The 24,483-nt window shown below is 51.4% G+C and overlaps 1 protein-coding gene across 2 annotated transcripts in view; it reads right to left on the bottom strand.

The window, feature by feature from the left end:
• The window catches only part of ASB2 (ankyrin repeat and SOCS box containing 2), a 47,848-nt gene that overhangs the window by 16,279 nt on the left and 7,086 nt on the right, over positions 1–24,483 (bottom strand). Inside the window, exons 2-7 of one of the 2 annotated variants that reach the window (XM_043489773.1) lie at positions 21,982–22,093; positions 17,191–17,467; positions 9,212–9,307; positions 5,648–5,814; positions 4,649–4,804; positions 2,162–2,407 (exon numbers count right to left, since the gene is read on the bottom strand). In XM_043489773.1, coding sequence (XP_043345708.1) covers positions 2,162–2,407; positions 4,649–4,804; positions 5,648–5,814; positions 9,212–9,307; positions 17,191–17,396 — 871 coding nt within the window. In that variant the 5' untranslated portion in view covers positions 17,397–17,467; positions 21,982–22,093. The remainder of the gene's footprint in view (positions 1–2,161; positions 2,408–4,648; positions 4,805–5,647; positions 5,815–9,211; positions 9,308–17,190; positions 17,468–21,981; positions 22,094–24,483) is intronic. The other variant, XM_043489772.1, reaches the window with a different exon arrangement.

The raw sequence follows: 24,483 nt of genomic DNA, 5'->3' as shown, positions 1-24,483 counted from the left end.
TCTGCTTCACGCTTTACAAGCTCCATGGCCTCAAACAGCATTTAGGAACCTCAGTTTTCTCATCTGTTGACTGAGCAAAATAGTACCTAGCAACCAGGGTTACTGTGAGGTTATCTATGTAAGATAATAGAATTAAATATCTGCTATAGACAAAAGCATGTATGTCCCCCCCAGATTCACATGTAACCTAATCCTCAGTGTGATGGTGTTGGGAGATAGAGCCTTTGGGGGTGATTAGGTTATGCGGGTGGAGCCCTCGTCAATGGGATTAGTGCCCTAATAGAAGAGACCAGAGTGCTCCCTTGCCCCTTCCACCATGTGAGGACACAACAAGAAGATGGATGTCTAGGAGGTAGAAACAGGCTCTCATGGGACCCTGAGTCCAACGGCACCTTGATCCTGGACTTCCCAGCCTCCAAAACTGTGAGAAATAAGCCTCTGTTGCCTCTAAGCCATCCAGTCTGTGGTATTCTGTGATAGCCACCTCAGTGGACTAAGACAACCTCCCTACCTGGAGGCTGGCACAGAGAGGGTGCTCAGCAAATACGAGCTCCCCAGGACTAAGGGGCTGGGATGCAAGCACTGCTCCTGCCTCCACCCGAGGGAGAGTTGGCGGGTGGCTCCAACACCCCTGAGCTCTGGAAGACTTGCTCCCTGAAAGCCTGGACTCCCGCCAGCAAAGCCGCCCGCTCACTCAAGAAAAATATTTGGATTTGCAAATGGACTCAGCCCGCAGTGGGAACAGACTCTGACTCAGGGCGTCAGCAGGAGAGCTGGGCAGATGTTCAGTGCTAGCCTGTTCCTCTCACCCGCTGAGCCCTTGGCCCTTTGTCCAGCCTCCTTGCCTGGCTCCCAGGACCCTGCCTGTGCTCTTTGGCCTCTGGCTGGTCAGTCCAGATTTGTCCCCAGCGGCAAGGATGTGCCCTGGGTCTGTTTTCCCAACAGCTTGGGCACGTGCTGAGTAAATGGATGCTTATTCAGGCCAAGTCCGAGGATGGAAATTCTCGAGCCCTGGAGCGGGGTGGTGGAGTGCAAAGAGCATGCAGTTTGGGGTCAGATGATGGCAGTCAGAATCCAGACTTCGATTGTGTCCAATCATTTAATCTCTCTGAGCCTCAGTCTCCTCCACTCCCTACCTCCTAGGCTACAGAGAAAACCCCTGGGCCTATTCTGTGTTCATGCCTAGCACAGTGCCTGTCACACAGCAGGTCCTTGAAAGATTATTCCAGCTCAGCCCCCAGGTCTGGCTTGCTTCTGGTGTCTGTCTCTAGCAGAAAGGTCACTTCCCATGGGAGTGAGAAGAGAAATCAAAAGAGTTCTTGGGGAAAATCAGAATATTATGAACTTTTTAACCAAAAGAACATCTGTCATTGTCTTGGAGTCTTCTGTTACTGGGATGTAATAATTCAGGCAATGTTGTTTTATTTTATCCCATTAAGTGAACAAAGATTTTTAAGAGGCAAAGAGTCCAAAGACCAGGGTCTAAATGCCAGTTCTGCCACTAATTTATTGTGTGACCTTGGACGAATCACTTTCCCATCCTGGCCTTTGGTTTCATCACCTATAAAATGGGTTGTTGTTCTTTAGTCCTGAAGTTGTGTCTGACTCTTTTGCAACCCCATGGACTGTAGCCTGCCAGGTTCCTCTGTCCATGGGATTTTCAAGCAAGAATACTGGAGTGGGTTGTCATTTCCTTCTCCATATAGAGTGAGGAGGTGACCTAAATGTTGTCTGAAGTTCCTTCTGGCCCTGAAGGGTGTTGTGATAGAGAAATTGTTGGGATGTTCGGAGGCTAAGATTCTGGCTAGTCTATAAGTAATTTGCTGCGTGACTATAGATAGATAAGCCACTTCCTCTTTCTGGGCCTCAGATTCCTCATTTTATAAATGAGGATGTTGGACCAGGTGAGAGAAGGCTAACACGGGGCACGTGTACCACGCCCCTCCAAGTGTGTGCCTAATTGCAGGCACCACTGGTGGATCTCAACTTGTTTCCAGCCGAGCCTAGGCACAACCTCAGAATCCTTCTTAAGACAACACTCCCAGAAGATGCTGTCACTCAATCAGAGTATGTCCATAGATGACACCTAAACTTGCTTTCCCTTAGACTTAATCTGAGGTCCTCTTGGGAACTCCACGACCCAGGGACCCTTAGTACTCACGGTGTTTGGCCAGGAATCTCAGTGCCTCCAGCTGCCCACTCTGGGCGGCCACAAACAAGGGGGTGATGCCATAGGCATTCTTGGCTTCCACCTTGGCGCCTCCGCTCACCAGGATCTCCATGACCTCCAGATCATTGCGAGCAACAGACTCGTGCAGAGCCGTCCAGCCTCGGTTACAGCGGTGGTTGGTGTCCGCCTTGTACTGCACCAGAATCCTCACTGCCTCCACGTTCTTGCGCTCACAGGCTGTGCCCAGCAAGAAGCAAGATGGTCAGCGGGGCCCCTGGCAGGCCCTGGTCAGCTGCGCCTTCATTCATTCATTTGTCCATCCAACCATTCATTCATCAGCCAGAAGTAAATTCACGCAACAAATATCTCCTGAGTCAGCAGTAAGTTCCATCCCTTCACTAAACCTAGGATATGCACTAAAGTAATAGTAATCAGCAATAATATCCGGATGTGTGTATAGCACTGTTTATGCACCTGCATTCTATTCTAAGCATTTCATGTGATTAATTTAGTTCTCCCAAATACCCTTAAAGGATGTTGTGTTATCCCTTTTCACAGAGGAGGACAGTGAGGCACAGAGGAATTAAGTGACTTGCCCAGGGTCACACAGTAAGTGACAGAACTGGGATTCAAATCCAGGTAATCGGGTCTGGAGTCTCTGTCCCCTGGAAGGTTCCAGAATGCTCCTAACTCATCTCCCTTTCCAGTGTTACCTGCTTCAGTCCTCCGCGAGGCCAGAAGAGGAGGGCAGTGTCATATATCTGCTCAAAACACTTCCTCAAAGGCTACTCAGTTAAAATTTGTCTTCTGAGTGCAGCTCATGAAGTCTTTCTCAACCGCTCAAACCTCCCTTTTAAGTCTTATCTGGCTCTGGACTCTAAATGTAGCCTCAGTGCTGGCAGAGCTGTTCCAAGGGAGACCGAGAACTTGTCCAAATTAACCACCCCTGGACGCTTCCTCAATTAGGGAGGAGGGGAGTAGGAAGGGGGGCTTCCCAGGTGGCTCAGTGATAAAGAATCTGCCCGCAGATGCAGGAGACACAGGTTTGATCCCTGGGTTGGGAAGATTCCCTGAAGTAGCGAATGGCAGCCCATTCCAGTATTCTTGCCTGGAAAATCCCATGGGCCTGGTGGGTGACAGTCCATGGGGTCGCAAAGAATCAGACACGATTGAGAGACTGAGCATGCATACACAAGAAGGAAGAGGGGCTGCCTGTGTAACGTTTCAAACAGGACCCTCAACAAAGCTCACAGCTTCTCCAAGCCTTGGGCTGTTCACCTGTAAAGCACAGGTGACGAAACCTTCCCGAGAGGATGCTGTGGGAGAGTGGAGTGGGGCAAGGTATGAAGGCTCTAGGGTGGAGCTCATGCAGGATCAGGGCTCAGGCTTCAGCTGTGAGTCACTCAGCATCCTAGGAGCTCTCTCTGGATCAGCTGGGGTTCTGCGTGATGGCTCCGGTGCCCAGGGGGACATGAGTTCTAAGGAAGACACTTCCACCGCAGGTCTGCAGTGGACCCGGTTCCTGCTGCCGATGGGATATTCCAGGAGCTGGAGACCAGCCACACGGGGAATTGGGAATTTCTGTAGTTTTTCAAAGTGTAGAGCTCCTGTCCTTTTTGCAAGACCCGAAGCTGATTGTTTACGTGCGTAGGCATAAACTAGACACCCAAGAGTGGAGGAGTTCAGAGCGTGATGCTGGCATCCAGCCCTCAGAGTTAGATCCCAGGTCTGCCCTTCCTGGCTGTGTGATCCTGGGTGCCTCCTGTCTGCTCTCTGTGCCTTAAGGCCTCATCTGTAAACTGGGGAAGCTAGCAGTGCTTGCTTCATCTGTGGATGGATGTGAGGGTTAGAAAAAAGAACAGAGCCTGGTGTATAGTAAACCCTTGATAATTGCCAGCTGTTATGATTATTCGGATTTTGACTCTGGGCACTGCTAGGGCAGCCAGTGACTGTCCTTGGATGACATGTGGAGTAAATTGGAGGTTTTCATTTTCTCAAAAATCCAGGAGCAACAAATTCCCTCTCATGCCTCTTCACTTTTGCTTATGCTGTTCCCCTTGATCGTCCAGCCGGTGAATCCCTCCTGTTCAGGCTCAGCTCTGGGACCCGCTCCTGTGGGGGTGCCCTCCCCACATCCCAGTCCCTCCCCCAGGCTCCCTCGTGTCAATCTCTTCATTGCCAGTAGCTGACTGAGAATCAGTGTATATCGTCTGTGAATCAGCGTCTACCAGACTGGACGATCACACGGGCATGGACCATATCTTTTCATTTCTGAGTCCTCAGTGTGCCAGGCCCATGGGAGAACTTGGGAAATATTGCCTGAATACATGCACGAATGAATGGTTCAGTTTTGTAAGTTATACACCTGAACGAGGCTGTACCCCGGTGGGAGGGTTGTACACTTTGCAAGCAAATCCTCCTGATAGCCCACTCAGTCTCTGGACCTTTCCTGGGGGACTCCCACGCCCCTGGGCTCACCTTTGTAGAGCGGTGTCTCTCGGGACTTGTTGGAGATGTCGGGCTCGGCGCCAGCCTGGAGCAGGAACTGGAGGCAGTCCACGTGTCCCCTGCAGGTCGCCAGGTAAAGGGCCGTTTCCTCCTGCAGGGTGCGCTGGTCGATGACTGCCGGGTATGCTGTGGAGGACAGATCAGGACATTCGTGAAGGAGGAAGATACCCATCTCTCCCTCCAACACAGAGTTGGTCCTGATTTCCTCCCATTCTGAGGACAGACACGTGTGGCCTCTGCCTGAATTTACCATCCAGACTGCCTTCTTCCTCTTGGTCCTGTATTCAGCCACTTTCAACAGGGCTGTTTCAGCTTCCCAGTCATATTAATCCAGCTCAGATGCCACCTCCTCTGGGAAGTCTTCCCTGATTGAATCCCTTCCTTCTCTGAATGAACCCAGGCTTCCCTCACACTCCCACCAGCCACTGCTGCTCTTTCTGCCCTGGTGTGTGGTGGGCTGCCTGGGGTCCCTTTCTGGATACCTGAGGGCACAGGTAGGTCCTGCCTGCAGGTGTTCCCCACCCACATCTAGCCTGGGGCAAAGTCAAGGCTCCAGAGAGGAGGCCTGAGTTGCCCAGGATCTCACAGCTGTTGGAGACGGCCTTGGCAGGGCCCAGGCACAGCTGCGGTATTTTCCACACCAGATCAGCCCCTGGAACATTCTGGGACAAGCTGGCAGTGGCGCTCTGAGAAGTCAGCCCTCCCTCAATCCTCTTCTAGGAATTAGACTCTCCTGTCCTGGAGGGCTGGAGAGGTGGCAGGATGGGGTGGGAAGGGCGCAGCTGGGGAGGCAGGGCACACGTCACGTCTTCCCTTCCAATGTGCTGACTTTAACTCTGCAAGGCGGGGTGGTACCTTGGCCTTGCCCCCGGTCACCACGGTTGTTGTGGGCCGAAGCTCCAGAGGGAAAGTGCCACCACCCATGGGGCCCAGTCCCACCTGTGGCCGCAGCCCGACCCGCCGCCTCACCTCGGTGCAGGGCCTTCAGGCAGTTCAGCTGGCCATAGTAGGCCGCCTCGTGCAGCGGCAGCCAGCCCTCCTTGTTGGGTTCTGAGAGGTTCTTGCCCGCCTTGATCATAGCCGTCAAGGCCTCTTCATCACCCTCCTTGATGGCCTTTAGCACAGGGTCCACGGGCCTGTCAGAGCAAGGGGCAGGTCATTCCTCAGGGACCGGGGCGGACGGAGGCAGGGCTGGGAGCGGGGTTGGCCGTGGGATCACACAGCCCTGCTTGTCCCCGCTGCTCTGGGACCGGTGCTCAGCCCCTGCAGCCGTGTCCTCTCGATGAGGAGAATAATCCTTCCTAACCCCCACGGGCGAGCCCTGGGAAGGCTGCCCCGACCTCAGGCCTGACCTTGGCCCCTCCAGCTCTCAGCCCCATCACGGCTTCCTTGGCCTGCCCGCCCGTGTCAGCCTCTCCCTGCCTCCGGTCATAAGCCGTCGACTCATCACTGGCCTTTACATGTCTTTGATCATTCGCCCACCATCTCTCTGTCTCCTTCACTGGACTGTGAGCTTCAAGACCATAGGGCCTGTGTCTTTCTTTTATCCCTCATGATTTGATTCCCAGGGCCCAGTTCAGCAGCTGGTCCATAACAGGTGCTTAATAAATATTTGCTGCTTGAAAGAAAGAGCAAGAAAGAATATAGAAGGATGGGAGGGAGGGAGGAGGAAGAATTCAGAATTTAAGAACCGTAACAGGGAATTCTCTAGGGTCCAGTGGTTAGTGCTCTGCCCTTCCACTGCAAGGTACACAGGTTCAGTCCTTGTTCAGGGAACTAAAATCTCACCAAGCAAACTAACAAAAAACCAACCCAACAAAACAAACCCCTAATTCTTTCACTCCTTCATCTCTTCTATTTCCCAAAAAACAGTTTCTTCCTTGTTAGATTTTTGCTTGTTTCTTTGGGAATTTTATTTGCATCTCATTCAAAACAACTTTGCAGTGATTTCCTCTGAGCATTTGGAGGCATGAAAGTGAAAGTGAAAGTCGCTCAGTCGTGTCTGACTGCAACCCCATGGATCACACAGTCCATGGAATTCTCCAGGCCAGAATACTGGCGTGGGTAGCCTTTCCCTTCTCCAGGGGATCTTCCCAACCCAGGGATCAAACCCAGGTCTCCCTCATTGCAGGCAGATTCTTTACCAGCTGAGCCACAAGGGAAGCCCAAAGATACTGGAGTGGGTAGCCTCTCCTTTCTCCAGGGGGCCTTCCCAACCCAGGAATCGAATCGGGGTCTCCTGCATTGCAGGCAGATGCTCTATCAACTGGCTATCGGGAAAGCCCTATTTGGAGGCAAATCAACCTATGAAAATAAATATGGGGGCTCTGGATCAGGCCTTGCCTGTGTTCCATACCCTTGTGAGCCCCCTGAACTTGGAGCGTTTCTACATCTTTACCTCTGAGTTGGGTACCACAGAGGGAAACTCTACTAAAAACATGGCAAGCTCATTCACTGCTGCACCCCTCTGTCCCTGCCGCTTCCAGTGCCTGCGGCTACTGCACCAAGACCATTGTACCAGAGGATTCGGGCATCCAGCGCTGGCCTCCAAAGTGATGGATAACCAGCCCCATGGGAGTTTTTAATGATAATTAAACATCTTCCCTGCACGTAGTGCTCCAGAGTTTACCAAATGCCTTCACCTTAGGGCCTGTTTGCACTGAGACGAAGGCACAGACCCCTCAGAGTGGGACTATTCACAGTGAGCATCTCTCTGGGGTCTTCCCAACCCTTTTCCTTACTCCAGATCCTTCTCCTCACCCCTAGAACTTTTAGCTGCTAAAAGATTTAAATGCCTGGAGGACAAATACATCTGAAGCCTTCACAATTTAAAACTCGTGAACGTCAAAGATTCCAGGGCTAAGGTGAAAGATAACTTCTTAGCTTGACTCATCCAAGCCACTTCATTCATTCATTCATTCGTTCTCTGAGCTGGCTTCCTCCATCCTTGGAGAGTCAGTGAGGATAACGACTGCTGTGGTTCCACCCTTGAGAAACATGCTGCATATATGTTCCCATCTCCTGGATGGAGGAGGTGAGACCAGAGGCCAGCCTTGTCCCAGGACCGTCATCCCTGTCAGGGGCCGGGATAGGCCCGGAGCGTCTGCAGGGCCAGCCCCTTCACCCTCCCAGCTGCTTCCTCCGGCGAGAGCAGCACTTCCTCCCGGCTCTCAGCCTCTCTGGTTTATTAATAGCTTCAGAGCACAGATGCCGGTTAAGTTACAGATCCAGCAAGGACGATGGGTAACTGACCAGATAAGCCCTGGAGTCCCCATCAACGCCATCACTGCCACCTTGATGAGCTCCTCTTACAAGCGGCCAGAGCAGCCCCTGTTGGTGTCAGGAAAGGCCCCAGTGGGGTAGGTGCCCCGTCTCCCCCGGAAAGTCTCCTGTGGGACCCGGCTGAAGTGGAAGGGATGAGGGCAGGCTGTTCTTGTGGCCGTGGTGGTGTGCGGTGTCATGAGAACACTCTCAGGACCCGCTGCCCAGCTTGGGTCTCGTCCAGCTGTGGTGCAAGGACCGTGGAGCGCTCAGGCGCACACACCGCTGGTTTGTCTGTGAGCTCAGCCAGAGTGCCCGCCTCGAGGGTGGGGCGAGCTGCTGGGGTGTCAGGCCATTAAAGACTAAGGAGCCACACAGGACCCTGGAGGCCACTCTGTCCTAACACAGGACGGAGACTCAGAGAGGGACAGCAACTCGTGGACAGTTGCACAGGAAGTGGGAGCAACGCAGAGACCAGAAGCTGGGTCTCGCTCTTCGAGACGATCAAAACCCTACCTGCAGCACCAAGGGAGAGGGGGGATGGCAGGGCTTGCGAAGGGCTGAGAGGAAGTAAAACATTGGCCAATCACCTCCTCCCCACAATGTAAGTGATGAAGGATACAGGGGCTCCAGTGATGGGACCCTTTTTGGCTTTTAGCTGCTTCTAGGGTCGATATGGGGGAGCAGAGACAGAACTAGCACAGAGCTATTTTCAAGGACACACCTAGCCCAGCATCCTAGGACTAGGCAAACAGCCCCTCTTGCAGCTCGGATTGTTTCTCTGTTTTAGCACCTGGCGCTTAATAAATAAAAGCAACAAAGCAAAACCAAACTTGCGGGTATGGGCTTTGTGGATGTGCTCAGACAGACCCACGCTGATGGCAGGGGGGAAGTGAGACAGATGAGCAGCTGATTCATCAGTCTCAGCTCTGAGCCTCTGGGGTCCTGGAGCCATCCCCCCAATCTCCCTCTCGCTGGGTCCCCAGGTTCAGAGCCCTGTGGGGTGAATCCAGTACACAGGGCCCATTTGAGGCGGGGACGCACTGAGGGGTTAATCACAAGCTCAGCTTGGCTGGCAGTTCCTTGAGGATAGAGTCTGTGACCACCAAGCCTGCCTTGGCTGGAGCCTCTGAGTCTCAGGGGGACATACCTGGAAGAGGTGTATGTCTGGGGGGGTCCCTTCCTGGGGCCCGTGGGCCTGCCTTCCACCCCCAACCCGTCTGGAGGAGGGTGAGCTTGGATGGTCTGGGGGCCACGGCGGGGGGCACTTACGCCAGCTGGGACTTGCTGCGGTTGTATTTCTGCATAACCTCCTGGAACAGGCCCTTGGGGGCTGAGGTCGGGGCGCTCTCAGGAGACACTGCGGACCTGGAGGGTGCAGGGCAGGAGTGAAACAGGGAAAAATATTCCGCGTATGAGAAGCGGGTCATGGCCGGAGGCAGGAACGAGGATGGAGGGAGAGCGAGGGGGAGACTGACAGACAGATACAGGGCTCTGAACCAAAGCAGATGGCTGGGTCCTCCCTGTGTCTGGACGCAGCTGCTGTGTCTCCAGATTATTTTTGGCCCTTGGAGGAAGCCCTGGGAGATTTAAATGACCATATAAGACAACAATGAGGTTAACCTCACCCCACACCCCAGGTCCCCCTCCCCAGCCAACCACGGGGCAGATAGGAAGCAAGGTGACATTCTTCACCCAGAGGATGTGAGAAGTAGTCAGTGGCAGGTCCCAGGATGAAAAGCGCTCAGTCTCGGGCAGGCTGGGCTGGGTCCCAACAAGAGATGGACAAGAGATTCACCGGGGTGGGGGACAAGGAGAGTAAAGCTGGGGTGCCAAGCCAGGTCAGTGACCCACCCGCACCTCGCCAGCTCCTCATTAGAGGGTCCTGCCATCCCAGGGTCAGAACAAAGAGTGCAGAGGGTACAGCAGAAGGATGCATGAGGGTCATGAGAGCCGGGGTTTGGAGTCAGACTGACATGGGTTCAAATCCAGCTCTGGCACTTCCTGGCTATGTGACTTTGAACAGGTGCCCCTTCTCTGGGATTTAGCCTGGTGAGGCCTGAGTGTGTGAACAGTATAAAGGGCTTATCAGAGGGCCGGGCACGCGGCTCAACACGTGTCCACCGTTGATCATATCATTATTTCATCTCTCTGGGCTCAGGTTTCCCACCCTCCTCGGCTGTTGTGGGGACAGGAGGGTCAAAAGGAGGGGTGGTGGCCACTGTACAGATCTGAATTGGTCAGACTTGGCATGGGAACGAGGCTTCCTGGCCCCTCTTCCAGCAGGTTGGGGGCCCTGGGGCCATGGACACCCCAGAGGACCCAGTCTTGTCTCCTGCGCCCCTCTTGGGGTGCCCTAAAGGATTGGGAGGATGCTGCTGTAGGTGACCAGGCCCCTGTGGGCCACGGAGGTGCTGGAACTGTGACCACGAGGCCCTGCAGATTTTGTGGGCATTCTCAGCCAGGCGGGGACTCGGGGAAGGGTGAGGAGCAGAGAGACGGGCAGGACGCCAGCGCCTGTCCCATGTGGTTCATCACTGCACCACGGTCATCGCTTCCTACCTTCCTTCTCCCCCACCTGCTCCTGAGCACCGCGAGGCCGAGTGTGATGCCACGAAGGCTAGAGTGGATGCCAATGCCACTGCCTTGTCTAGACGTGGAGGCTGAGGCTCTGAGAAGTGAGAATCTGCCCCAGGGCCACACGCAGCTGCGAAGTCGCCGCCTGCCTGTCCACGGAGCTCTGACATGGGCTGTATTCCCCAGAGGCTTGGTCTCTCCCACCCCTCCATCCCCTCTCTGGCCCTCAGTCCTCTACACTGACAGGCCCTGCAACTGGGAACAAGCCCCCACCCCTCTGTGCCTGTTTCCTGTTTTGCAAAATGAGGAGGCGGGACCAGACCAGGGGTCCCATCGCTGCTGTGGTGGTGGTGCAGCTTTCCCTGCAGTGAACTCACGTGGAAACTCAGGAGGTCATACACATCTAAGGCCATGTCCTGGGGAGGGGGGCTCAGAGCCTGGCCCTGCCAGGGTCCCCTCCCCCAGCCCCAAGAGCTGCTGGTTCAGCGTCATTGCTGCACTTGCTGCGTGTATATGTGATCAGTTGCTCAGTCATGTCTGACTCCTTGCAACCCTGTGGACCGTAGCCCGCCGGGCTCCTCTGTCCATGGGGATTCTCCAGGCAGGAATACTGGTGTGGGTTGCCTTTTCCGCCTCCAGGGAATCTTCTCGACCCAGGGATTGAGCTCGAGTCTCCTGCATTGGCAGGTGTATTTTTTATTCCCGGCCCTGGAAAAGGGATACTTCTGGGCACAGCGGCAGTCCCCAACCCGAGGGTCGTGACAACACCCTGGACTTCTACATCGGCATGGTCCTGGGGACCCAGGCATGCTCATCATGGGTCCATGTGTGGCCTCATCACTTTTTGCTGTTAGACTCTTTTTAGCCAGGTAAAAAGCGTTGATAACAGCCCACTCCCACCCGGAAATGAGGACATTTCACTGATGGCATAAAAGTAACAGCAAGAAAGGGACAGTGAGGTGGTGATGGTGACTTTCCCTCATGAAGTCTCAGGGCAGCACCTCCTTTCCATCCTCCCGGCTCCCTGGATGGAGGCAGAGGGTGGATTGCTCCCACAGGTGGAGGAGGAAGCAGACAGACCAGGTCTGTTTCAACGAGAACTTCCCAGGTCCTGCTGGTCCTACGCCCTGCGCTAGGCCCGAGCGGTGCAGATCATTGATGTGATCCTCAAGATGTTCAGAGGTCTACAGTGTTGGGGGGCCAGGACACCCACCACCACTAGGCTACAGGGTAGGGTCTGGGAGAGAGGCCAGAGGGCTCGCTCTGGGGGCTCTGAAATCAGGCATTAACTGGGCTGGAGGGGCAGACAGGGTGAGTGCTCAGAGCTGGAAAGCACGCTGGGCCCCCGACTGGGTTCCGTGTTCTTTCTGATCAAGCCTGCCAGCCCCACTTCCCCTCAGGTCCGAAGCAGGGAAATTCCCAGCAGAGAAAACCACCAAGGCTGAGTAATCTGAGGTGAGAGGGACCTGGCAGGATGTGGGCGCAGGTCATGACCTGGAAGGGGCCCAGGAAGGGTCCCCTGTCCTCTGTGTGGGCGGGCAGGTCGGGGTTGGGGGTGTGTCACCGTCACCACGTCCCTGTCCTGGAATCCAGCTCATCCTGATCCTGGCTTCAGACACGGGTCAGGCTCGGTGAGAGTGGGGAGCCGAGCAGTGATGACAAGGTCCCCTAACTTCTCAGCTAGTCCTGTTGGAGTTAATAAGATGCCCAGGCCAGTCCCAGGAAGAGTGTTAATTTGATCTGGACCTGGGTGAACGCAGATGGCAAGCAGGCATCTTCATAGCGGAGGGAGCTGACAACAAGACTCTCCGCTGTGCCTACCACCCTACCAAGCAGCGTCCGATACCTGCTCCCTCATCTGGGCCTTACACAAACCCTATGTCCAGTGCAGGTGTCACAAGTACAAGGTCTGGCACCCAGTCAAGCGTTAGTCGCTCCGTCGTGTCTGACTCTTTGCAGCCCCATGGACTGCAGCCCGCCAATCTCCTCTGTCCATGGGATTCTCCAGGCAAGAATATTGGTGTGGGTAGACATTCCCTTCTCCAGAGGATCTTCCTGACCCAGGGATCGAACCTAAGTCTCCTGCATGGGAGGCAGATTCTTTACTGTTTGAGCCCCCAGCGAAGCACACAGTAGATGCTTGATAAATTTCAATGAATATAACAAAACAAGCGAACAGAAACCTTTGAAAGGGTAATACCCTCTATGGCAGTCTTGGTGGTGTGTGGTTGTAGGCCAAGACTTCAGATTCCTGGAGAACCAGCCCTCTGTCCTCATGATTAGAGAGATGAAGAGCTCACGTGGGATCACTACCTCCATGCCCCTGCCATGAGGGTTCTGTTTCCCTCTCATCCACTGGCCAACTCATTCTTTCTGGGCTGGCCAGCGAGTACTCATATGTAGAGGAGAATGTGAATTCTAATGCAGCAACTTCTGCCTTCCCAGCTAAGGCTAAGCTTCACTGAGAGCTTGCTCTATACCTAGTCTTAGGATAGGGGCATGGCACAAAGTATTTCATTTCATCCTCTAGACCACTTTGTGAAGGAGATATAATTGGCTCCGTTTTGCACATGAGGACACAAGCTCAAAGACGTTTGCTTCCTCTAGCCTGTTTGACGAACTCCTATTCATCCTGCAAAGCCCACTTCCTAGACTAAGAATTAAATCAACTCTTTCTGTGTCCCTCTGACACTGAAGCAAGCCTCTTTGCTGCATCCATCCTATTCGATCATTATGTACCTTTGAGCCTTGCCCTCATTAGACTGCAAGCTTAGGGAAAGCAGGGATCAGGCCTGATTCACACATCCAAGTGCCAAGAATGAAGCTGGAACATCATAACTGTACAGTAAAAGTGGCTTTTTTGAATTGTTTGCAGCTGTGCATACATCAGCTCAAGCAAGTTCCTGCCTCATGCTTTCATCTTCTTAGAAATGTAACCTTAAATAAAATGCAGAAGTTTAAAAACTGGAAGACTCAGCCTTCTAGACCCACCATTTGAACTGGTTTATATCAGTAACCCTGGACTCCCTGTTTCATGAGTGCATGAACCCTGTTTCTTTATTGGATAGGAAGTTCGTCTTCCAATCAGGGAGTCCTCAGTAGGCCAAGGTTTGGCAAATGATCTTCATACGTATTCAAGCCAAACCCTTTACCTTGGGTTCAGGGATCAGGGTTTAACCCTTTACCCTGTGGCAGAAGAGAAACAAATTGGAAAATGACTTTAAGAAGGAGTATTATATTTTCTCTGAAATGCTGAGCTGGCTTTCATTTCTAGGATCCCAAAGTGCCAGTTGACCTTTATGTCCACATTTGCCATTTTGGTCACAAGCAGGTAACAATAAATTGTATTTCTAGAGAACTTTATTGGATTCAAAGTACACCGATTTGTATAAAAACATTCCCTGGGCATCTGCAGTGATCCAGGCTCTTTGCCAGGCACTGAGGATACAAAAGTGAATAATATCTGTTCCCTGTCCCCAGGGAGGTCACACAGGGTCATTGGGGACACTCTCAGGAGGCCAGATAATGTCTTCCTACAGGGACACAAAAGCTTGTCCAGGAAACGGAGGCTGTCATGAGATGAGCAGTCAGGGTACGCAGGGAGGAAGTGGGGGGAAGTCGTTCAGGCGGCAGGATGTTGCGGGGGGGCTTCAACACCTACCTCATCTGATTTGCTTTTCGTAAGAAAAGGTGCAAGGTGAACCTAGGCAAGTTTTGTTATTACCATTTTAGGGATAAGGCTGCTGGGGCTCAGAAAAGTCAAGTCACTTGCCTGAGGTCACATAGCCAGTAGTGACAGAGGAAGGATTCAAACCCATTCTACACCCGCTTCGCTTTCCGGTCTAATCAGCCACAGCCTCGCTTGGGTCTGCATTCACCCATTCATCTGCCTACAAAGAGCTCTGTGGTATTGCCACAGGTCAGGCCCCATGTGCTAGACTCAGGGCCTCACAGGAAGAAAGACGAGTGAGGCTCCGGCCTCCAAGGAGCTCACAGGTGAACGGCAGAAATAAAAAGATAGAAGCTGTAAGTCATTGTCGGGGCAGTGAAGTAAACAGCCAGGAAAGTAAGAATGCGACCTGCTTGACCGGGGAGCCTGCTCAAAGATGAAGAGGGGCTGGCCACGGGGCGCCTCTGAGGGCATGTGTGATGCCCGCCTTCTAGACCTGCTGTGGGTGCACTTAATGGACACGGTGATATTCGGGGATAAACGTGTTCAAGGACTCTATCGGACTTAGATGTCAGGCTGTGTGTGAGTGTGAGCGCAAGCCCGTGTGTCTCTTACACAGGGGTGACCCTGAATCTCAGTGGGGAGAGCACTTGGAAGTGGAGGAGGGACAGAAAACAGACAGAGGCCTCTGTAGCATCAGCACAGCTGGCTAAGTGTCTGAAACTCGAGGCGGGTCAGACCTTGGTTTGGGTCCTGGCCCTGCGGGGCGCCTGCGTTGTCACATGTAAACCGGACCCCGAGACATCCACCTTCCTTGGCTTCTCTCAGGGTCAGGTGAATGCCTGTGGGCTGAGCTGGCAGGGCAGGAGGAGGAGAATTTCATTAAAAATCACATGGAAGGGACTTGCTTTCCCAGCAGCTCTGCCTCCTTTCAGAGAGGAGAGGCCAGAACAGAACGTAGGCGGCCGCAGGTCACCTCCAGGGTGAGGAGAGGCAGGCCGAGTCCTCCTGCCCTGCTCGACTCCGCCTGGGTCTTAGGTGAGGACCACATGGCCTCGCCTAAGTCCTTGCCCTGCTGTGTGAGAGGTTTCTTTTCAGGATAAATGTTTACACCCCACGATGGGCTTCTACTTCCTACCCCTAGGAGGAGGAGGAGGTCAGGGCCCAGTGCTATTATTTTCAAGGGTCCTCAGGGCTCCTGGGGGTGGTTCCCACACTGGGGAGAAGGCTGCAGAGGTGGCCCCGGGATGCATGGTTTGTGCTGCAGCTGGGATGAGGGGAGGATGCTCTGCTCTCTATCTGATCCCCCTGAGAAAGAGGAACCTGTGGTCTGACTTAGGATGAACCGGCCAGAACAGGAACCAGGGCTTCTAGAACATGAGCCACCATGATCTTGGCTTTGGACTTCTGCATTTCAGATTGGGTCCCAGGATGGGACTTCCTTATGCACAGCTCAGTAACTTGGAGCCTTCATCTGAGGAGGTTGCCTGCCTGCCCCTTTAGGGAAGGGACGCCTGAGTGGTGGGCATCCCAGGCCTTTGCTCAGCCTGCCTGGCAGAAGTGGTCTAGCCTTCAAAGGGCCAAAGTCACCCTTTCATCAGAGGACAGGGTCAAAGTGTACCATCACCCACCTTCATCCCTATCCACTGGTTCTGGGCATCAGAAAATCTGTTTATTGTTGCTGCTGTTATTACTATTATTGTTTGAGGTTCAGAGAGGTTAAGTGACTTGCTGGAGGTCACACAGGAAGTCAATTGGCTGTTGAAAACAATAAGATTTGAGGCCCATGCCTCAAGGAAACACCCACACAACTGTTATATCACTTCCTACCCCCATGGAGAATGGACACATGTATATGTATGGCTGAGTCCCTTCACTGTTCACCTAAAATTATCACAACTATACTCCAGTTGTTAATTAGCTATACTCCAATACAAAATGTTTCTGGTGTTAAAATAAAAAAATAATAAAAATAAAATTTAACAAAATTCCTGCAAATACACACTTTACTTGGACTCCGTACTGAGCAAAAGCAGTTTTTAAAATGTATATGCTTCTTTTCTAAAAGCATTATAAGATCCAGTGCCATTTTAAGATCCCAATAACCTCCCTGCTTCTCACCTCCTATGAAGTGGGCACTAGGTATCTAGTTCTGTCTCTGGACATGCTACATGTCCAGCATGTAGCCACATATGGCTAGTGAGCCCTTGAGATGTGGCTAGTCTGGATTGAGATGGGCTGTGAATGCAAAATACACACTGGCTTCCAGAGACTTGATATGAAAGGGGATGTAAGTATCTCATTCATAAGCTTCATATTAATGACATTTGGAAATGATAATATTTTAGATACAAATTAATTTCATCTGTTTCTCTTTACTTTTAGAGTGGCTCTTGGGAAATTCAAATTGCATCTGTGAAATTACAGTTGAGGCCCACATCATAGTTCTATTGATGCAACCTGGTGCTGCTGTAGATGGTCCGGCTAATGGGATGATGAGGTCATACCGAGATGGGGGAGCCAGAACAGAAAGCAAGATGGCTTTGCCAGGCAGATATTACTGCTTCTCAGACATGTTTTTCCAGGGAGACAGCACAGATAGGGTTGTAAACTCTGGCCAGATTCAGCACCTCAGTTCCACTGCATCCAATCATAAAGCCAGTGATGCAAGACTAAGCTATGGGCTTTGGAACCAGATAAGTTCCATGTCTGCAACACAGTCTGCCAGCTGTGTGACCCTGGACTATCACTCAACCCTGAGCTTCAGTTTCCTCATCTGTAAAATGGGAATATAGCATAGAGCCTCCTAGACGGTCCTTAAGAGGATAAAATGAGGCAAAGTGCATATAGTACCCAGGGCAGTGCCTGGCACCTTCAGAGCTCAGGAGGCTTAGATAACAACTGTAAGTCATTACAGTGTGAAAATACATCTTAGAGACCAGGCTACTTTGGTCTTGGGTTAACAGTGTTTGGGATCTGCACCCGATTGGATCCCCTTGCTCACCTGGTCCATGGGTAGAAGTGGGCGGGTTCGCGGTTGACACGTGTGGGCACAGTGGTCTCAGTGGCGGCAGGGCCCCGAGTCTTGTCAGCCAGGCTCTGCTCAATGGCCATCTGGACCAGCTCGTCCTCGCTCAGGCTGCTATACAGGTTGTATTCCTCTTGCCCAATGGCGCGCGGTCTGCCCCGAGCACTGATCTCCGTGGCCATCCTCTTACACCCCTTACCTCCGCCTCCAGAAGACACTCAGCAGGAAGGAGCAAGCATCAAACCAGAAAACTCTGTGAGGAGACCAAAGTATTCCTGGTGACTAAGAGTTTGGAAAGTAGCTGTGTTTATGCACAGGAAAGGCTATGCTTTCTTGTAGCAATCACACAATCATGTTTCATCCTTTCATTTTGTCATATGATCTACCCAATCACCCATTCATCTATACATCCATCCATCCATCCACTCATCTATTCATCAATCTGCCAGCCTGACTATCCATCCAACCAACCACCCACCTGTCCAATTATTCATTCTCTCACGGATCTAGCTGTCCAACTACCTGCTCATTTATCCATTTGCCCTCCCATTTGTTCTCCTCTCCATCCATTTGTCCAACCCTCTAATAATCTATCCATCCGACCATACATGCTCCTATCCATCCACTCATCTGTCTATCCAACCATCCAGTCATTCACCCATCTCTCCACTATTTAACCTCTGATGTATTTGTTTGTCCCCCACCCAGTCATTTATCCATTCATCCACCTATATGCATCTATGTATTCAACCAACCATCCACTCATCCACGGTTTATTTTTCCATCCCAGACAGTCTATCTATGCATGTATGCATGCATCATTAATTGAGAGATTGTTTACTGAGCACTCTTCTAAGCACTGGTGATATAACAACGATACCAACAGACAGAATCCCTGCCGTCACGGCACTTACACAACTGTGCTCACATTCCTTCCTTCCAATTATCCACAACACCATATTCCCCACTTCCCTGCCCTATACTACAGTTGAGATTATTAGAGATGAATCATAAGCTCTAGTTAAAAATCAGTTGTTAAAATCACTTGCCGTGTTAATTCCAGGGACTGTCTTCTCAAAAAAAAAAAAACTGCCTAAAGGAGAAATGAACTTTGCTTGAGTCAACTGCTTTAAGGAAATGAGGTCAGATCAGCTAAGCCTGACTTTTGTTTTGACTGGCTGACATGCAGTGTGACTCTAGGTCAGTGGTTCTGAGCCTTGATCGAAGATTAGAGTCATATAAGGTCTTTTAAAAATATATGCAAAATACCAGGGCTGTAATTTGGTTTGCTCAGCAAATATTCACCTTCCTCTTCCCCTGTCCTTCCCCACTGAGATTGGGCTTGGCCTTGTAGCTTGCTCTGGCCAATGAGTGTTGGTGGACGTGGTAAAGCAGCCGGTTGACACGAGCATGTGCAGTGCACTCGCTCCTCTGCCATCGCCAGGACTCCCCCCTGGAGCCATTGCCCTTGAGCTGGGCCCCCAGGTGAACCCACCTGGGGCAGCCTTAGCCCAACCCGCGTAGAGGAGCTGTGTCCAGCGGGCCTGCAGCCTGAAGCTGAGTAGCCCAGCCTGGCCTGGCCTACATCAGCCCATCGACCTGCAGACCCAGAACACCGGACTGAACTCTTTTTGTTTGTTTTCTTGTTTTGGCTGCACCATGTAACTTGTGGGATCTAGGTTCCCCGACCAGGAATTGAACCCCTGCCCTCCGCATTAAGATCATGTAGTCCTAACCACCGGACCACCAGGGAATTCCTGAGAATGAATTCTTACTGGGGGTGCTGTGGTATGTAGGATTCTTGTGGCTCTAGTTGACTGATACTCAAAAGACTATGCCAGGCACTTCACAAAGAAAACAGCTAAATGGCCAACCACCAGAGGTAAGGGCACTTCACTTCCTAAGTGTGTGGGGAGAATGTAAATTAAGACTCCAATGGAATACTGCTATATACCCACCAGAATGGCTCAAGAGAAGAAGACGGGAAATGATGAGGATTAGAGAGCATGTGGAGCAACCAGAATGCTCCCTACTCCTGGCAGGAGTGTCAAAATGGGATGGCATTTGCTGATGGTGAACATATATATTTCCTTTGACCCTCAAATCCCACTCCAGGCTCTATGCCTGAGACTTGTGTACATATGTTCACCAAAAGAAAAGTTCAAGAGTGTCCATAGCAGTGCGGTTCATTATAACCCCCCTGGAAACTCCGCAAATGCCTATTAGCATTCTACATTGTGGTATATTCACATAACAGATAGTAGACATCATTGAAATACCCAAACCACCACTACACACACTAACAGGATGAATCTCATGAACCAAACTGAGCAAAAGAAATCAGATAACAAAGAACACACGCACACCATTCAATTTGTATAAAGTTCAAGAACAGGCAAAACTAATCTATGGTGATGTCAGAAGAGTGGTTACCTTTAGGAGTTAACTGAGAGGGCCCATGAAGGGGGCCAGTCACACGGTATTTTTTTGACTTTTTTTGATGAGGACCATTTTAAAAGTCTTTATTGAGTTTGTTACAATCTTCCTTCTGTTTTATGTTTTGACTTTTTGGCCCTGAGGCATGTGGGATCTTAGTTCCCTGACCAGGGATCGAACCTGCACCCCCTGCATTGGATGGGGAAGTCCTAACCACTGGACTGCCAGGGATGTCCCCTGTATTTCTTGGTCTAAGTGATTTACTGTTGGTTGGTTCCCTTTGAATCCTTGGAGCCATTCAAGTGTGATCTGTATGCTTCTCTGTGAGTACATTATACCACAATAATATATCTACTTTAAAAGTATATAAAATTGGTTCTCTATAAAGGACTGTGTTTGGGCCCCATCTCAGACCCATTACGTCAGAATCTCTGGATTCTGGTGTGTGGCCTGGGTATCACACTTCTTCTAAGAGCTCCACAGGGGACTGGGAACATCACTTGGCAGAATGACCGGTCATAAAGCACAGGTGGGGCAGGGGAGCACCGTCCGGGGTGGAGGAGGGGCAGGGGATGAGGACATGGGCTGAGTCCTCGGTAGATATTCTTCTCATGACTGTCACCAGGGCTTAGCTGGTGGCTCAGTGGTAAAGAATCTGCCTGCCAATGCAGGAGACTGGGTTCAATCCCAGATCCAGGACGATCCCCTGGAGAAGGAAATGGCAACCCACTCCAGTATTCTTGCCTGGGAAAGCCCATGGACAGAGGAACCTGGAAGGCTATAGTCCATGGGGTCCCAAAGATTGAGACATGATTTAACGACTGAACACACATACACACACACACACACACACACACAATTACTGTCACAGCCCTAAGAGTAACAACTGTTGCCCTATAAAGTTCCACCTGATCTCCTACCTCTACCATTATTATTATTTTGCAGCAGCAACAACATCAATTTTGCTTATTGTATAAATAGCTCAAGACTGGGAATCAAGAGACTTGGGTTCATTTCCCAGCTCAGCCATGAGCATCTTCCTCTCTTAGGCCCTTGGTTTTTCTGTCTGTTAAACGGCGGGATGGACTAGATCCTGGCACCATGCAGCCAGGTGGTCCCCCCAGCCGCCTGGGCCAGACCCTGCTTCCCACACCTCCTTCGCTACCCTGTGCCTAAGATCCCTGCCTTGGCTTTTCCAGGCCTGGAGTCCAGCTCTACCCCTGCCTTGGAACAAGGGAGAGACTCAATACCTGTGGTGCTGCCCTGACCGGAAGTGCTGACACCCAGTGCCTGGCCTAATGTTTTGATGCCTCCACCTGAGGGCATCTCTCTGCTCCAGGCCAGTGCCAAGGGGGAAGAGCACTGGACTAAGAGCCAGAGACCTGGGTTATAGTCTCCCAGACACTCAAGTGCTCTGTGACCTCAGCCACATCCCTGTCTCTCTCTGGGCCTCAGTTTTCCCATTGCAAAAGGAGGGTTTTGGCTAGAAGGTTTCCAAGGGTTCTTCCTGTTCTAAAATTTCTGCAACTCATTGAGATGTTTGGTCAGCTCTATGCCAAACTCTCTGTCCTTGGGGGTCCCTATGGCCACGTCAACAGATTCTCCATAGGTATGGAGCTTAGCAGGGGGAATCCGGACCCAGGTAGGAGTGGAAGGATCTCAGATCTGAGAGTCAGGAACTCTAGGTCTAGTTTGAATTCTGCAACTTACTAGCTTTGTGACCTTGGTCAAGTCACTTCCCCTTCTGGGCTTCAGCTCCTTTATCAGTAAAAATGGGAATGAGACAACCCATTTCACTGTGTTGTGGGAGCCATAACTGTGCTGGGTAGGTGCGGGCAGTGGGGAGGAGACCCCTCCAGTCCTTCACCCCAAGATAGCCATTGGCTCTGCAGCCTGGTGTGGGTGGTTCAGAGGCACCTGGACAGCACCCAGCTCCAGCGAGCACCCCTTCCCTGACCAGATTTCTAGGAAGGCGAGGGCAGCCGGGTGATGCTCACCTGGAACCACCTTCTCCTGCAGCCAATGCCAGACTCCCCACCCCCCATCCCCCACCCCCATAGGTCAGACAGCATCCAGAGACTTTGCCTTTTATCATTTATCTCATAGCATTGCCCTGACACCAGCCCTAGAAAGTAAGAACGTTTTTTGTTGAGTTAACTTACTAAATCTTCGGCATCCTCGAGCCTTCCAAAAGGACTTGATGCCCCTATGTACCTGATACCCACATGTGAGTATGATGGATGAAGCAATTATGATTCAAAAAGGGGAAGGGAAAGGCTTGTATGAGGACAGGCAGCTGGAACGTAGGGCTTTGGAGCCCAAGCTTCCTACCTCAAATCCAGTTCTCCTTCTGGGAATTCCAGGGACATGGATCCAGGTAAGCAGCATTCATGGGGTTCCGAGCAGGCAGGGGTAATACTGCCATCCTCCTCCAGCCTGGCACCTGCACAGTGGGCATGGTGTCAGGTTCTCGGCCCGTACAGGTGAAGTTTCCCAGATGTCCATCACCAACTCCCAGAGTTTACTCAAACTCATGTCCATTGAGTTGGTGATGCCATCCAACCATCTCATCCTCTGTCGTCCCCTTCTCCTCCTGCCCCCAATCCCTCCCAGCATCAGGGTCTTTTCAAATGAGCCAGTTCTTCGCATTAGGCAGCCAAAGTATTGCAGCTTCAGCTTCAGCATCAGTCCTTCCAATGAATATTCAGGACTGATTTCCTTTAGGATGGACTGGTTGGATCTCCTTGCAGTCCAAGGGACTCTCAAGAGTCTTCTCCAACACCATAGTCCAAAAGCATCAATTCTTCGGCGCTCAGCTTTCTTTATAGTCCAACTCTCACATCCATACTTGACTACTGGAAAAACCATAGCCTTGACTAGATGGACCTTTGTTGTCAAAGTAATGTCTCTGCTTTTTAATATGCTGTCTAGGTTGGTCATAACTTCTCTTCCCAGGAGCAAGCGTCTTTTAATTTCATGGCTGCAATCACCATCTGCAGTGGTTTTGGAGCCCAGATAAATAAAGTCAGCCACTGTTTCCACTGTTTCCCCGTCTATTTGCCATGAAGTGATGGGACCCGATGCCATGATCTTAGTTTTCTGAATGTTGAGCTTTAAGCCAACGTTTTCACTCTCCTCTTTCAATTTCATCAAGAGGCTCTTTAGCTCTTCTTCGCTTTCTGCCATAAGGGTGGTGTCCCTGCAATGGACTTAATCAGTTCAGTTCAGTTCAGTTCAATCGCTTAGTCGTGTCCGACTCTTTGTGACCCCATGGACTGCAGCACGCCAGGCCTCCCTGTCCATCACCAACTCCCGGAGTTTACTCAAACTCATGCCCATCGAGTCGGTGATGCCATCCAGCCATCTCATCCTCTGTCATCCCCTTCTCCTCCTGCCCCCAATCCCTCCCAGAATCAGGGTCTTTTCCAATGAGTCAACTCTTTGCATGAGGTGGCCAAAGTATTGGAGTTTCAGCTTCAGCATCAGTCTTTCCAATGAACACCCAGGACTGATCTCCTTCAGGATGGACTGGTTGGATCTCCTTGCAATCCAAGGGACTCTCAAGAGTCTTCTACAAAACCAGTTCAAAAGCATCAATTTTTCAGTGCTCAGCTTTCTTCACAGTCCAACTCTCACATCCATACATGACCACTGGAAAAACCATAGCCTTGACCAAATGGACCTTTGTTGGCAAAGTAATGTCTCTGTTTTTTAATATGCTGTCTAGGTTGGTCATAACTTTCCTTCCAAGGAGTAAGCGTCTTTTAATTTCATGGCTGCAATCACCATCTGCAGTGATTTTGGAGCCCCCAAAAATAAAGTCTGACACTGTTTCCACTGTCTCCCCATCTATATGCCATGAAGTGATGGGACCCGATGCCATGATCTTAGTTTTCTGAATGTTGAGCTTTAAGCCAACTTTTTCACTCTCCTCTTTCACTTTCATCAACAGGCTTTTTAGTTCCTCTTCACTTTCTGCCATAAAGGTGGTGTCATCTACATATCTGAGGTTATTGATATTTCTCCCGGCAATCTCCATTGCAGCTTGTGCTTCTTCCAGCCCAGCGTTTCTCATGATGCACTCTGCATATAAGTTAAATAAGCAGGGTGACAATATACAGCCTTGACATAGTCCTTTTCCTATTTGGAACAATGGGCTTAATAAGAGCACCTATTTCATGGCAGAGTGACGGTGGGGTGAGGAGGTGAGATCCTGGATGATGCCCTGCCCCTCTCTTGTCCTCAGTTTCTCCTCATTTTCATGCTGCTCAGCTTGATTTCTGAGGCCTCGGCTTGGGGACTGGGCCACCTTCTGGGCCTGAGTCCAGGAAAGAGGCCGGCCATCTCATAGGACCCTCTGGGAGGCTGACTGAGATAAAAATAGCCCTTTCCCAGGGAAAGTGAGAGTGCAATGGGCCCTGCCAGTCAAGCTAGAGGCCTGCGGAGGGAGCAGTGTTTGAGCGTGGCCCATCCAAGGCCAGCTTGGAATAGGGGAGACCGAGGCTTCCAGGGGCCCCTCTTTTTCTCCTTTGTGGGTCCCCAAACATTGGCTCCAGGGGAACCCCCACCTCTCCCAGGTGGCATCTGTAAAATGGGGGTAACAGTCGCTGTGACGGGGGTTCTTGTGTTAACACAGTAAAGCACTCAGCACAATGCCTGGCCAATCCACAGTCAGTGCTCTTCCAAGCTGGGCCTCAGTTTCTACACCTGTAAAATGGGCATAGAAACATGGGCCCTTGCAACACTGAAGTGAGGATTAAATAATAGCATTTGAAAAGTGGTCCTTCTTCCTCCGGTTCCTTCCCCTTCCCACAAATCCAGGCTCCCTGACAG

This window comes from Cervus canadensis, chromosome 17 (genome assembly GCF_019320065.1).
Source record: "Cervus canadensis isolate Bull #8, Minnesota chromosome 17, ASM1932006v1, whole genome shotgun sequence".
Lineage (NCBI taxonomy): Eukaryota > Metazoa > Chordata > Mammalia > Artiodactyla > Cervidae > Cervus > Cervus canadensis.
Note: the sequence above shows the minus strand (reverse complement) of the source record. Positions and strands in the feature narration are given on the sequence as shown.